Here is a 15,371-nt window from a genome sequence, read left to right as displayed (position 1 = left end):
TGACATCTGCCTGGCTTGGCCTCTTCCCCCATGAGAGCACGGTGCAGGGAAGAGGATCCAGGACGGATCAGCGTGTGCTGAATTGCCCTTTGTCTGCTTTCCTCTCCGCCGCCAGCTGGTAACTGGAGTTGAGCGCCTGCACGGCTGGCTGCAGCCAGGCAGCAGCCAGATTGGGGAACACGCTAGCACAGTCCCTTGGTGGCCACGCTGAGGAATGCCTAGCACAGCACTGGCTGCTCTGCTGGGGGCTCGGGCAGCCCTGCTGTGGCGATAGCTGCTGTCTGTAGAGCATTGCGAATGGCCTGTGCTCACCTATCCCCTCCTTGCCATCACCAGTTTCTAACCTGCTCTCCTTTTCCTTGCAGTGGTGGGGACTCGGGCAACGATCCTTTTCACCAAGGAGCCGTACTCCCAGGATGCCCTGCACGGCCGCAGCGCCATCCTCCGCTGTGAGGTAGCTGAGCCGGCAAACGTGGCCTTTGAATGGCTGCAGAACGGGCTCCCCGTCCAGGACACGGAGCAGCGCTTCAAAGAAGGCAGCAACCTCCAGTTCATTGCCATCGACCGGCACCGGGATGCGGGGGACTTCCAGTGTGTGGCGAGGAATGTGCTCACTGGGGAGGAAGCCCGCACAGCCAATGCATCCTTCAATATCAAGTGTGAGTTTGGGGCAAGGCAGACTGAGAACAGGCTGTTGCCATGGCTTTGCCAAGGGGTGGTGATCAGTTAAGGAGGGGTAGCACGGGCTGTGCAGGGAGGCATCCTCTGCAGCTCCCATGTCCATCGTGCCCTCTAGGACCCTTGTATTCTCTGGCATCCTGAAGGCTGTCAGATTGAAAAATGGCTGAATGGCAGAGCTTGGAGGGCTCTGTGATCAGTGGCAAAAGTCTGGTTGGAGGCCARTAACTAGCAGTGTTCCCCAGGGATCAGTACTGACTCCAGTCTTGCTCGTTTTATTCATCCGTGACCTGGACATCAGCAAGGCTGCCGATGATGCCGATGATACCGAGCTGGGAGGAGTGGTTGAGACACCCAAGGGCTGTGCTGCCATTCAGAGAGACTTGGACAGGCTGGAGGGTTGGGCAGAGAGGAACCTCCTGAGGTTCAACAAGGGCAAGTGCAGAGTGCTGCACCTAGGGAGAAATAACCCCACGCACCAGTACAAGCTGGGGGCTGACCTGCTGGAAGGCAGCTCTGCAGAGGAGGACCTGGGAGTGCTGGTGGATGACAAGTTGACCATGAGCCAGCAATGTGCCCTTGTGGCCAGTAAGGCCAATGGTGTCCTGGGCTGCATTAGGAAGAGTGTTGCCAGCAGGTGGAGGGAGGTGATCCTGCCCCTCTCCTCAGCCCTGAGGAGGCCTCATCTCGAGTCCTGCRTCCAGTTCTGGGCTCCCCAGTATGAGAGAGACATGGAACTCGTGGAGCGAGTGCAGCAAAGAGCTACTAAGATGTTGAAGGGACAGGAGCCTCTCTCATGAGGAAATGCTGTGAGAGCTGGAACTGTTCAGCCTGGGGAAGGGAAGACAGCAGGGGGATCTTATCCATGTGGGTAAGTGTCTGAAGGGAGGGTGTGGAGAGAATGGGGCCAGATTGTTCTCAGAGGTGCCCAGTGATAGGACAAGAGGCAACAGGCACAAACTGAAACACTGATAATTCTACCCAAATCCAGGGAAAATCTTTTTAACTGTGAGGGTGATGGAGCACTGGAACAGGTTGCCCAGGGAGGTTGTGGAGTCTCCATCCTTGGAGATATTCCAAAGCCATCTGGTCATTAGCAGTGTGTTGTAGGTGACCCTGCCTGAGCAAGCAGAGGGACTGGACTAGATGATCTCTCAAGGTCCCTTCAACTATTCTGCACTTCTGTGATGCTCCCTCCCCCCATGTTCAGGTGCTCTCCCTGTTCATTTATATGGAACCAGCCTGAACAGGTGCGTGGAGTTATTTCTCTCCAGGTGCAGGACTCTGCACTTGCCTTTGTTGAACTTCATAAGGCTCTTCTCTGGCCATCTCTCCAGCCTGTCAAGGGCCCTCTGACTGGCAGCCTAGCCCTCTGGTATATCAGCCACTGCTCCCAGTTTTGCATCATCAGCAACCTCTGTCCCTTCATCCAGGTCACTGATGAAGATGTTAAACAGTATTGGACCCAATTATATGAGGATGTTACTGTACCAAGCATGTCCTCGTCACTGCAGACCTCTTTGGAGCCTGTCTCATCCCTCAGGGAACAGCTATGCAGGCTAGGGTGGGACACTTGCAGTGTGGGTTTCCCTTTGCTCCGTGCATATGGGCTGGTCCTGGACTGAGGGAGTTACGTGTCTTCRAGCCTTCCTGTTCCCATGCCACCTTCTCCAGATGTTACCAAACTGTATGGAGAGCCAGCCATGGTGATCTCTTCCCTTTGACGCCACAGGGCTGGAGACGGGCAGTGTGCTGCTGAAACAGCCGGCCAGCGTGGCTGAGATCCAGCCATCCTCCACGGTGGTGCTGCGATGTCACATTGACGGCCACCCACGGTAAGGGTTGCCTTCCCTCCCCAGAAGCAGGTCCTGCTGGGGGTCCCCGGCGCCTTTGCCGCATGCTCTTTCCCCTCCTCCTTCTCTCTCTCTCTCCTTCTCTCTCCTGCGAGGATGCAGTAAAGTCTAGGGAAGGCGAAAGGCAGGATTGAGACTGGCTGAGCACCTGGGGAGAAGGCAAACGGCTTCCTTGGAGCCGCGTAGCAAGGAGCACAGTAAGGACGGGCTCTCGCAGGCCAGTCGCTGAGCTGCTTCATGTGCTGCGGTCACTCTCCGTCGCTTTCTGATCATGTGCCATCTCCTTGGCTGCATGTCTCATGGCTTTGTGTGCGTGCCGGGGCTGGCAGTGGGGTTGGAGAGCCAGGGAAAGGGGCCATCTCCGGGCTGTGTCCTCTGCACATGCACTCCGTGGCCAGTCGTGCACCCTGGTCACCCTCTTGTGCCTGTCTCATAGCCCCACGTGGCAGTGGTTCCGGGACAGCATCCCCATCCCTGATGACCGCGACGCCTACACCATCAGCAACAAGGACCGGACGCTGACCCTCCGCAGCGCCAGCCCCGATGACAACGGGCTCTACTGCTGCTGTGCCCGCAGCGCCGTTGGGTTCGTGTGCAGCCATGACAACTTCACACTGAATATCATTGGTGAGTGGCTCCTGGCTGCCCCGGTCTGGGCTTTAGCTGTTTTACTGCCTGGCCGATAGCCTGCCCTTTGCTGCCGTGGCCTGCAAGGGAAGCGTCAGGCTGGTGTGACATCCTCCCTGAGAAATCTCTTGCTGGAGACAGGTCTGACACACTGGCTGGGTTTGAATTTGCTCCTGTCTACCAGCGTTAATTTGTCCCCGCGTTTTTCTGGAGCAGGTCTGTGCTGTAGTCTCTGGGTCCTCCCGTCTTTAACTAGGTTTGGACTCTGGAGGCTGTCGATGCTGCCAAGTAATACAAGTGCTGCTGTGGGGTGAGACATCTCACTGGCCTTTGGAGGCAAGGCCTGGGCTGTAGCCAGAAGAGGGTTGTTGGCCTTAGGGAGATTTCAGGCCCTGGACAAGGGGATCTGTGGTCAAGTGGCAGGATTGGGTCTGTTTGCCACGAGCCCAGGGTGCTCAGGGGCTCCCTGGAACTGGATGGGACTTTCCCCGAAGCAGCCTGTGCATGCGATCCTAGCTGTGTGACAACAGCTGTCGCGGTGTATGTGCCTACTTTGGGGATGGGTGTCCTTTCAGGGTGCTCTCAGCTCCTCTTTGAGTTTCCACTGGTGCACCGATGAAGGGATCCCACAGGCTGCTCCCCTCTCCTCACGCTTCTGTGGTCTTTGCCATTGCAGATGAAAGCTTCCCTCAGGCAGTGGTCGTCCCACAGGACCTCATCGTGACCAAGAATGAAGAGGCCATGTTCAACTGCCAGTTTACAGCTGTGCCCCCTCCCACACAGGAGTGGCTCTTTGAAGACACCCCCATCACCAACAGGTCCAGGTAATAGGGGCCCCAGTGATCTGGGAGGAGAAGGGGAGCCCCATGGCCCGGAAGCAGCAGAGAAGGGCCAAAGGTACACCCAAGGGCAGGTACACCAGACTAGCCTCTGCTGATGAGGCCAGTTTCTCAGCTGGACTGAGATAGGGTTAGCAGGGCCTTGGTGCTTGTACATGGCTTTCATCTACACCGGGCTTAGGAAACAGACTGTCCTCTAATGAGCACGCGGGGCTGTCAGGACTGCATGCCTGCATGTGGTGATCCCCAGAACTGGACATGTCTCCCAGCCTCAGATGTCCATATGTGATGAATCGTGGAGCTAGAGATGTCTCCAGCCCCAAACACCCACTGGGGTCATTTCTGGAGCCAGAGATGCATCCTAGCACCAGATGCCCACACATGATGATCCTCAGAGCCAGGGACACCTCCCAGACCCAGACGCCTGCACAGCGACCCCTGAGCCTTTGGCTGTTTTGCAGCCCCAGATACCTGCCCATGACAATCCCTGGAGCCAGGGACATTTCTCAGCCCCAAGTGCCTATGCATGATCCCCCCACAGTTGGGGATGTCTCATAGCTGGACTGTGCAGGGTGATTCCCAGCAACAGAATGTCACCAAGGCAGACTGCACAACGCGAGCAGCCCCATCTAGACACTAGACGCCCAATGGCCTYGCAGCTCCTGGGCGCCACCTTGTGCCCTCTTCTGCTTGTGCTGGCTCTTGGAGCTGGCCTGCTTTGGGGTGCGTCTTTCCAGGGAAGCCCACTCTGCTGCGGGGAAGATATTTCTCTCAGCTTGTCTTCTTGATGAAGCATGTATCCCACCATCTCCTTGTCCTCACATGCTGTTCCCCACCCCAAGGAGCTTTGACTTGGCACAAAGGTCTCCCCATTTGCTCCATGAGCTCGTGCAGGACATCACAGGGCCATGGCTCTGTCGCATGTCCTGCTGAGGTGCCCAACTGAGCCCTGTCTCTCCCCGCATGCCCAGGACCATTGTGTTCGCCAACGGCTCCCTGCTGATCACCCAGGTGAGGGCTCGCAGCACTGGGGTCTACAAGTGTGTTGGCCGTGGGCAGAGGGGGAAACCTGCTGTCCTGGAGGCGACTCTGCGGCTGGCAGGTGAGGTCCTGGGGCTGGCGACAGGGCGGGCAGTGGGTCCCAGACTTGCAGCGTCGCTCTGAGCTGTGCAAGGAGGTAGCAATGGGTTGGTACATTGAAAAGCGCTTGGTTTATCTGTGAAGTGGCTTGTCCTTGCTGCCCAGATGATGTGTGCAAAGGTAGCTTGTGTGTGCCCTGCCTCGGCTGGTGTTTTCTGTGGGGATGGTAATGCCAGCAGCAGCCACACGCTCTTGCCCTCTTTGAGTCCTGCTGTCTGTTGCTCCTCTCAGAGATCGAAGACATGGCGCCCTTCTCCCCGAAGGTGTTCACGGCCAACCAGGCGCATCGTGTGGCCTGTATCGCCCCCCGGGGTGTACCTCCACCTCAGGTCTGGTGGGAGCGGGACCAGGAACAGGTTCCCACCACTGGCAGAGTATACCAAGAGGCAGAGCAGCTTGTTTTCACTAGTATCACCGAGATGGATGCAGGGACCTACACGTGCCATGCTGCCAACAAGGCTGGAGAGAAGAAACAGGAGCTGAGCATCACCGTGGCCAGTAAGCAGCTTTTGGAGAAGGGCTGGGAGCAGGGGAAGGGACTGGAGAGGGAATTGGGATGGGCTGGTGCCTCACCTCTTGGGTGCAGGGAAGCACAGTCCCCATAGCTGATCAGGGACACTGGTCTGGGCCACACTGGTGTTGGCTGGTGGGGCGGTGAGTGGCCCCACGTAACTCCTTGCCTCTGCGCCCAGCGGTGCCCAAGTGGGTGGAGATGCCCAAGGACAGCCAGCTGGAGGAGAGCAAGCCGGGATATCTGCACTGCCTCAGCAAGGCCTCCCTGAAACCCACCGTCACCTGGTACCGCAACGGYGTCTCCATCTCTGAGGTGAGGTGGTGAGATGAGTCCCTGCTGCTCACGGGCACTTTTTCAAGGCAGCTATTTGGCTCCTTCCTCCTCCACTGCTGCTGTTTTCTTGCTTTGCTCCTGGGCCTGTCATCACCCTGTTACCTGTACCCTCACTGTGCTCCTGGCACTGTCCCCATCCTCCTGCTGTGTGGGTGTGTGACCGGCCGTCTCTGGCTGCTTGGCTCGCCACTGGCCTGGTGCTTTTTGGGGAGGAGAGAAGAGATGGAGCAGTGTGCCTTGGCTCTCCGAGTGGATCCCATCAGGGCCGTGCCCATCTGGGGCATGAAAAAGTAAAGTCTCGGAGAGGCAGCAGTGAGCCCAGGGCTGGTGACAATGGTGTTTCTGCCTCCCTCCCTCCTTTTTGCGGTAGGACTCGCGCTTTGAGATCTCTGAGAATGGGACGCTGCGCATCAACAACGTGGAGGTGTATGACGGGACAATGTACAAATGCGTGAGCAGCACTCCAGCGGGCAGCATTGAGGGATACGCACGGGTGCACGTGCTAGGTACGCTGGTGGGGAGACTCTCTTGCCTGGCAGGCGACAGGGATGATATCCCCAGATTTGGTGCTGGGAGGCCTGATGGCACCTGTGTCTCTTGCAGAGAAGCTGAAGTTCACTCCCCCACCCCAGCCACTGCAGTGCATGGAGTTTGATAAGGAGGTTACGGTGTCCTGCTCAGCCACTGGCCGGGAAAAACCCACCATCCAATGGACTAAAACAGGTGAGGGGGGCTTGAATGGGCCATGTGTCCCCAGCGTGGGCCACCAGAGCTTTCCATTGGCCCGTCTTCGGTGTGGGTGAAGCAGCAGTGCTATGGTGGACTGAGGAGCTGATGTGCAACTCCGTGTTGCACGCGTGACCACTGCATCCCTCTTCTTGCCATCCCATAGATGGGAGCAGCCTGCCATCCCATGTCAGCCACAACGCCGGCATCTTGTCCTTCCACAAGGTGAGCCGGAGCGACTCAGGGAACTACACATGCATCGCCTCCAACAGCCCTCAGGGCGAGATCCGAGCCACCGTGCAGCTTGTGGTAGCAGGTGAGGGCTCAGGGCAGGCAGCTGGGTTGGCTGCGCCACTGGCCTCGTGACAGGGTTGCCTGGGTGGTGCCCAGTCGGCATATCCGTGTAGAGAGAGAGGTGTCTGTCCTGACACCCAGCCCTGCCCCATGGCGCTTAGATACCCAGTTTGTCAGTGCCTTGCAAATAGCTCTAGAGGACACGTGCCATTGTGCTGGTGTTGGCCCCGCTCCCTCATGCGGGCTCAGTGCCATCCCATGGGCTCACGCTGGCCTCTTTGCCTTCAGTTTACGTCACCTTCAAGCTAGAGCCAGAGCCCACAACGGTGTACCAGGGGCATACAGCCATGTTCCAGTGCCAGGCAGAGGGCGACCCCATGCCGCATATCCAATGGAAAGGGAAGGACAAGATTTTGGATCCCGGCAAGCTCCTGCCCAGGTATGCAGCCCATGTCTCAAACCGAAGGTGGGCTTGTGCTGCACTGCAGTGCTCCCTCAGCCCACGCAGTGTGCCCATGCTGGCAAAAGGGTCTGACCTTCCCAGCTGGGCAGGGTCATCTGGTCAGTTATTTCTGGGCTCCCCAGCCCTGAGAGTTTGCTTCCCATCACGGCCTGCCAGGCTGCAAAGGCTTGGCTGCAAGAGCTGCAGCGCTAAGGCGTAGTGTCAGATTTGAGATGGACATAGGCCAAGGGACTAAGACTGTTGCACCACAGGGTGATGGGGCTGTAGGGGTCCCATACTTGTCTCTGCCCTCTCACGCTTGCAAAGGGCTTTGTGTGGTTGGCAGGATTCAGATCATGCCCAACGGCTCCCTGGTGATTTACGATGTCACCACCGAGGACTCGGGAAAATACACCTGCATCGCTGGCAACAGCTGCAACATCAAGCACCGCGAGGCCTTCCTCTATGTTGTAGGTAAGGGAGGTGCCCAACATCAGGACACAGTCTTTCGGCATCCTGGGCATCTCTGGCTCTGCTGCTGGCCCAGTCGTGATGAGGTCTCTATTGAGATGCAGCACTGGATGCTGTGGGCTGAGGCCAGCACAGCAGCAGGGAGGCTTCTCCTTCCCCACTGACAAATTCCCATACAGGGTTTGGGCCATCGCTGCACACCCTCACGGGTTTGGCGCTCTCTGTCCCCCAGACAAGCCAGCAATGGAAGAGGACGAGGGGCCCAGCAGCCACACACCCTACAAGATGATCCAGACCATTGGGCTTTCAGTGGGGGCAGCCGTTGCCTACATTATCATTGTACTGGGGCTGATGTTCTACTGCAAGAAGCGGAGGAAAGCTAAGCGGCTGAAGAAGCACCCAGAGGGCGAGGAGCCCGAAATGGAGTGTCTGAATGGTAAGATCTGAGCACGTGGCATGGGGATAGATTCCTGCTGGTCCCTGCCCTTTGGGTCGGGGTGTGGAGGGAACTTCTGAGGGCAAGGGGCTCCTCCTTACCCCCACCTCAGGTCTCTTGTTCTTGGTTTTGGCCTCTGCTTGTGACCGAGACCTGCTCTCGGGTGAAAAACGGCCAGAGAAAGCATGCCCAGTGAGTTGGTGTAAAACTTGCGTCCCGGCCCTGTGTCGTAGCCATCCCTATGTGCTGAGATATTTGTATTGCTCCTGTCTTCCAGCACTGATGTGTGGTGTCATGTATGCCCTTTGCTAAGGGAAGGTGAATATCCTTATTGTGGTGTGATGAAATAGTAGTACTCTGCCAGCCTCTCCAAAGCGTTAGACTTCACTGCGCAGCCCTGGACCCTGCTGTGAACTTGCCTTCTTATCTCAGAAACTCGTATAAGTGTTGAGCATCTACAGCATTCTCTAACAAGCAGTTTCACAGCAACACATTGTCTGAAGAACCATCTCTTTCCTTTGCATTTCAAGCTTGCTATCTAGCACCACTTCTTGCACTAGAAGAGACAGCTCTTCCATTTGTCTAGTCCTTCCTGCACGCACCATCGCCTTTCTGAGATGGGGAGCCCCACCTAGGACTTGGACGCAGCTTTGCAGAGTGACGTGGCTGTGCTCTGTCATGTGCCACTGTTTCAGCCGTCTGTCCCCAGAGCTTGCTCCTGGGAGCCAGCAAGTAGCTGCGGGCTGGGCCCATCACTGTGGATGGGACATGGAGGTTGCTTTCCCCGGGTGTCATCTTACTTCTCTGTCTGCATCTCCTAGCGTTCAGTATTCTACTGCAGCAGGCAACAGCTGCCCTATGCTACTGTTCCCAGCTAAGTTGGTTGCTTTCACAACCATGTGCAAGCAGTGCCCTTTCCGTGCGAGCAGCATACTGTGTTTGTACCCTTTGAGTGCCACCTTTGTTGTGTCCATCAGATGATGTTCCCTTCTGTCCCATGGCAGTTGAGCTGCTGGTTTCCATGAGACCCTGCAAAGTGCTTTCTGGAAATTCAAACAGCCTCAGTTCTGTCACTTTTGTCCACAAGCTCCTGACTCCTTCAGTGCCTCAAGGGAAGCCTGGCTGTGGGGCACCTCCTGGGAGTGGGGATGCAGGAACATCTCTGCAGTTTTGCGTTCTGCTGCTGTCGCCACTGTGCGCTTTTCCCCTGGCCATCCCTGCTTGCGGGCTCTGGCTAGCACTGTTTTCTGGGGAAAGGATTTGTTTTAATCCTGATTCAGGTTGTCTCTCAGGATTTGTATTTTGGCCTGTCTTTGTTATGTTTTCCTTTGTATTCTGCCAGAGTTTGTCTCTTATTCCCTTTGTTTGGAGCCAGTTTAGCTGGGTGAGATGCATCCTTGCTGTTGCAGCCCTTACCTGGCTGTGCAGATGTCTCTGCTCCTTTTTGGTCCTCCCATGGCCTCTCTGGAGAAGCGGTATATTTGCTCTCAGCTCCAGGGGAGTGACCCCCAAATGTCCTGTGATGATTGGGCTTTCTTCCATGTTTTGATATGGTCCCCCTTTAGCTGAGTGGCCTGAAATGCCCCAATACTTGCCCAACAAGGACAAGTACTGCCTGGCTGGCCACCAGCTGACTTCTCGCGTGCCCTCAGGACTCAGACAGATTTGCCCTTCCTGCGGGTGCAGGTGTTGCAGACAGGTGGGATAAGATAGGCAGCTCCTCTGTGCTTGGTTCCTGTCTRTGTAAATGAAACTCTTCCTGCTCATCTCTGCATTTCTCTTCATCGAGGTCCCTTTGTTATTCACTGTCTCATCAAAGCTCTGTGAAACATGATGTCGTCTGTGCTCAGAAGCRAGTTTGTCTGCTGCTGCTGCCCGCTGGTGCCACCCCTCAGCGGCAGAGTGCTCGCTCTGGGCCTCTGCTGTTTTTGTGGCACAGTTGCAGCAGTCTTCACATGTTTTCTCTTGGCTTCAAGTTTGTAGTCTTGAGACACTGTCAGTCTTGACTGCAGACAGCGCAGGGTCGAACAGGCTTAAGCACCACACTGCTCCTAATTAGTGTAAAAACAGAGATAGTGGAAGTAACATCAAGCCTTGATTTATAGGGTAGACGGTGTTTTTCACAATGGTCTTCTGCAAGCACCACTACTCCAGCGTGTGGAAGAGGACACTTGTCCATAGCCATGGCTCTTAAGTCATTGCATCTCAATCTTCATGGCTCCAAGCCTACCCATCACAAAGCTACGGTCCCCGTCACCATGGCCAGACCCACTGAGGATGTGCTGGAGGGCTGCTACATTGCTGTACAGTATCCCTTGACAGAAATTGTGGGCATTGCGGTTCCTGTTGGTGTAATAGCATGTGAGATGGAGTCTTCATTTGGTGATCAAACCCTTTTGCACAGCCAGATGTTTCCTCAGTGCTTGCTCCTGGACTAGCTGAAATGGAATGTGTACGGTAACGCAAGGTGATGCCGCACATGTCAGCCACCTTTGCTCAGTGCTTTGTCCTGCCTTACATTCAAACTCCTGCCTTCAGCTCCTGGAAAGCAGCAGTTTCTACTACTTGGTCTGATCTAAGCAGTAAGTGCACTCAAAATCACGGTTTGTTTTCTATACAGAAATCTTTCCAGTACAATCCAACTGTAAAACACAGGGTGCCCTGCTTTCTTAGGAGAACAGTGTTTAGTCCTGTTCACTGGCTTCTGTGTGTTTCCTCAGTTCACTAGAAACTGAGGAAGTTTCTAGTGGAGTTCCTAAGCAGAAAGCTTTCTGGGGTTAATTGCAAGGATTCTGCCTCCAAGCTTTGCTCTAATCTGGGCAGTAAGAGAAACTCCAGGCTGATCTGATCTGATCCGACAGGTTTGGGATTACCAAAGACATCTGTGTTGCAGGCTTGCAGGGAAAGGAGGAGCAGAGGGCAGGCTGCAGCAGCTGGTGCCACATGGACCTGGGCATCTAAAGACCAATTTTTAGCAGTCAGGGTCTTCTGCCCTCTCTCTGCCTCACTCATCTGATCTCCTGCTGCTGTTCTGCAAACTCTTTGTCAACAGGCAGTTTGGATGTGGCCACCCGTTTTCTTAGGGATGTGCAAGTGCAATGGGACGCCTGTGGCCCGGTGGGGCCAGGTAGCTCTGGGACTAAAGCCGTCGCTCAGCATCTGATTGCAGGGGTGGCTGTGGGGCTGGCAGTGATGGGGGCAGGGCCTTACTTGAGGCTGGAAGGAGCAACTGTATGGAGGGTGCTGTGTTTCCTGGGACTGCAAGTCAGGCCTGGGTGCTTGGAGCTAGTCGTGCCTGCTTGGAGCATCAGCCCTGCATTGCTGCTCTCCAGGATGGGCTGATCCTCGCCACGGCGTGCACTGCACAGCCTGCTGGCGTGCCATAGCCACATGTGCTTGCCTTGCAGGCGGTGCTTTCCTGCAGAATGGGCAGACAACAGATGAGATCCAAGAAGAAGTGGCCTTGACCAACCTGGGCAGCAGCTCTGGAGCCAGCAAGCGGCACAGCACTGCTGACAAGATGCACTTTCCACGCTCCAACCTGCAGACAATCACTACCCTTGGTATGTCGGGCCACCCTGGCCCCTACCCCAAGTCCTGGCCCAGCAAAAAAAACCCCTGCAACTGAAACCCTAGCATGTTCTAGCTGGAATATGGGACCTTCTGGGGTACGGAGTGCCCCACAGCCACTGTCTTTGCGGAGATCCTGGACTGTCCGAACACATGCTGTTCTAATGTGTGCTGTCCTCCTATGTGCTGCCCTCCGCTTACAGGCAGGGGGGAGTTCGGTGAGGTCTTCCTGGCCAAGGCGAAGGGTGTGGAGGATGGCGAAGACGAGGCACTGGTGCTGGTGAAGAGCCTGCAGACCAGGGATGAGCAGCTGCAGCTGGACTTCCGGCGCGAGGCAGAGATGTTTGGCAAGCTGAACCATGCCAATGTGGTGCGGCTGCTGGGGCTGTGCCGCGAGGCAGAGCCACACTACATGGTGCTGGAGTATGTGGACCTGGTAAGGGCCTTGCCAGTGATGCCTGTGGTAGAAAGGCTGAGTTGGATGGCAGGAACACCACAAATGTGATGTGGTCCAGGCTGGTGGACTGGCCTTGAATCTCCTGTGGAAGGTCTGGAGTTTATTGGAAAGAAATACATCTGGGGTATTAAAAACCTCCTGGAAGCACCAGGCCTACTTGCCTTGATCTTAGCCCTTTGAGCCACAGAGACAACATACTGCTTGACCTACCAGGCAGGAGCCAAAAGGGCAGGGAAGGGCTGTGGCCCAGGATGAGAGGGTCTGCAGTGCTCCTTGTGGGCCTGCTGCGGCTGGGCATGGTGGGGACCGATGCAACTGGCAGCGGGTGGATACTGCCTCTGAATAATCATTTTCCGTCTCCTCAGGGGGACCTGAAGCAGTTCCTGAGGATCTCCAAGAGCAAAGATGAGTCTCTGAAGCCACAGCCCCTCAGCACCAAGCACAAGGTGAGGGTGCAGCTGTGGCCATGCTGTGGGGTTAGGGGACCATGGGGAGGGCAGCCAGTGCCAACATCTCTCTGGGAAGTAGGTGTCTCTCTGCACGCAGGTGGCCCTGGGCATGGAGCATCTGTCCAACAGCAGGTTCGTGCACCGGGACTTGGCAGCAAGGAACTGCTTGGTCAGTGCTCAGCGGCAGGTCAAGATCTCAGCGCTGAGCCTCAGCAAGGATGTGTATAACAGGTCAGTTGGGAGCCGTGGGGGGAGTGGGGGGTGGGATGGCTTGGGAGGGTGCCTATCTCACTGCCTGCCTGTCCTGCCCGCAGCGAGTATTACCACTTCCGCCAGGCCTGGATCCCGCTGCGCTGGATGCCGCCCGAGGCCGTGCTGGAGGATGAGTTCTCCACCAAGTCGGACGTGTGGTCCTTTGGGGTGCTAATGTGGGAAGTCTTCATGCATGGAGAGATGCCCTACAGCCCGCTGGCAGACGATGAGGTCCTGGCAGGTACGTGAGGCACTTTGTGCCTTCTCCAGTGTCCTTTCTCAGGGGAGAGGGGCTGGCCCGAGCACTGTTTGCCCTCCGACATGATGCTGGTGCAGCTGGGGAGGCTGCAGGAGGTCCACGGGTGGAGATGCTGCAGGAGGGCGTCATGCCTCTTCTCAACAGCCTTCGGGGCTTTGCTTTCCTGCAGGTCTGCAGTCGGGCAAGACGAAGCTCCCGCAGCCTGAGGGCTGCCCTTCGCGACTGGCCAAGCTGATGCAGCGCTGCTGGGCCCCCAGCCCCAAGGACCGGCCTTCCTTTGGCGAGCTCGCCACCACCCTCGGGGACAACCCGGCTGACAGCAAGGCCTGAGCGGCCCGGCCCTCGCTGGGGAAGGAGGCGAGGGGGCGGACAGGGGTGCGGGGTGCTCCCGGGGCGCTCCCAGGTCCCCTGGCTGAGCGCCGGCCTGACGTGCTGGGAGCAGCATGGCGCCAGCAGCGGCTGAACTCAAAGCACAAACCTGCGCACCCCACCACCACCACCACCACCACCACCCCGTCCCTCTCCTCCCCAGGCCCCCAACGCCAGCCCTCGCTGCCTCTCGCTCTCTGCCTGCCCGGTCCGGAGCTCCCGGGCTGGCGGCACGGGTGCAGCGCGGCTTCGCCCGTGTGCCCAGCGGGAGCCGGGCTCCGGCAGCCGGCTCTGCGTCCCTGCTCGCCACGCGCGTTAGCTGTCGGCCCCGTCCGGCCAGCCGTCTGCCCGTCTGTGCTAGGCACGCCGGTGTCTCTCCTGGGCGGGCACGGGCCCGCCTGCGGGAACGTGAAGTGCCTGGCATATGAAGGAGACGTCTGCCACCTTTCCCATCGCCCCCGTGCCTTTTTTCTTCTTTTTTTTTTGTATGATTATTATTTTCCCCCCTCCCTCCCTCCCTGGGGCAGTGCCCCCCCCACCTCCTTTTCTAGTGTSCTGGCTCCTCCCCACTGTAGTATTTCTGTTACTGGAACGCAGCCTAGAGTTCGGTTAGTTTGTTTGCTTGAGCGGAGGGTACCGCAGCCAAGAAGGGTTGGGTTTTTGTTGTGTTTTTATGTGCTGCTCTCAATAAAAAAAGCCTCTTTTTTAATTATTTTTATTTTGCGGAGGGGGACATGGTCTTTATGAGCTGCTGCTCTCAGCTGGGTCCTGGGAAAGCCTGGGCGCTGGTTACGGGTGCTTCTGCCACTCCGGTGTTTTCCCATGGCGTTCGCTGAGGCTCCGGGAGCCCCAGTGCAATCCAGGCGCCGGCCGAGCTGCGGAGCAGTCTGGCTGGCCGTACGTCCCCACGGTGCTGGAGCTGAGCTCTTCCGGGAGGAGGGCTGGACGTGAGACAACGGGCACAAGTTGAAGAAGGGAAATTTGCATTGGGTACTAGAGAAAACAGTTGTCCCCTGAGGGTTGTGAAACCCTGGGACAGTCCCGGAGAGGTTGTGGGATCTCCACCTTGACCAGACCGGCAACCTTGCCCAGTTTGACACACTCTGAGCAGGGATAAACGAAAAATGTCCTGGAGCCCCTTCCCACCTCTGCTGCCCCCAAGGGATTATGGAAATGCCGGAGAGTCAAGTGAAGGTTTGTGCACGGAGGGTGAAGAGGCTCATTTCTTGGCATGCGCTAACCAGCTCCGAGTTTGGACTTGGCCCTGGGATTGAGCGTTAGCTGGTCGCGTCGGGGTGCAAGCAGGCTCGCTGGCTGCGGGCCAGAGCACTCAAAGTGCTCGCCCCTTTCCAGGAGCTCCCTGGGCCAAGGGCTTTGGGTGAGACAAGCTGCAGCTGTGGCCAGCTGATGGCCCCGCTCACCAGCCCTGGTTCTTCTTCGCACAGTGAGCTCGGCGGTGGGTTATTGCCCCTCACCCTGGGGCCCTCGCTGCCTCTGCAGCGTTTTTGCAGGCAGCCTGACTGCAGCCTGGGGCTGGTGACACTGCGTGTGTGGCAGGAGGAGCCCTTGGAGGGGATCTCAGGACATGCGTTGTCTCCCCAGTGCCGCTCTGCACCCATCGTTGCCGCTCACCCCCGGCCTTTCCCAGCACGCCCCCGAGGC

General features: G+C 57.2%; 1 protein-coding gene across 1 annotated transcript; it reads left to right on the top strand.

The window, feature by feature from the left end:
• Positions 1 to 352: 352 nt before the first annotated feature.
• On the top strand, positions 353 to 14,418 carry PTK7 (protein tyrosine kinase 7 (inactive); the record flags this gene model as incomplete). Its single annotated transcript, XM_085308465.1, has 19 exons — positions 353 to 659; positions 2,411 to 2,513; positions 2,968 to 3,158; positions 3,835 to 3,982; positions 4,969 to 5,099; positions 5,369 to 5,635; positions 5,830 to 5,963; positions 6,355 to 6,490; positions 6,588 to 6,707; positions 6,877 to 7,026; positions 7,293 to 7,443; positions 7,793 to 7,920; positions 8,150 to 8,353; positions 11,761 to 11,916; positions 12,127 to 12,359; positions 12,746 to 12,826; positions 12,909 to 13,060; positions 13,144 to 13,322; positions 13,510 to 14,418. Coding segments are annotated over 19 exons (3,132 nt in total), but the record flags the coding sequence as incomplete, so codon positions are not given.
• Between the last annotated feature and the right edge of the window lie 953 nt (positions 14,419 to 15,371).

The sequence above is a fragment of the Rhea americana genome, unplaced genomic scaffold, assembly GCF_003343005.1.
Source record: "Rhea americana isolate MKP2758 unplaced genomic scaffold, rheAme1 scaffold_276, whole genome shotgun sequence".
NCBI classification, from domain to species: domain Eukaryota; kingdom Metazoa; phylum Chordata; class Aves; order Rheiformes; family Rheidae; genus Rhea; species Rhea americana.
The sequence above is the reverse complement of the archived record's forward strand: the minus strand, read 5'-3'. Positions and strand labels throughout refer to the sequence as shown.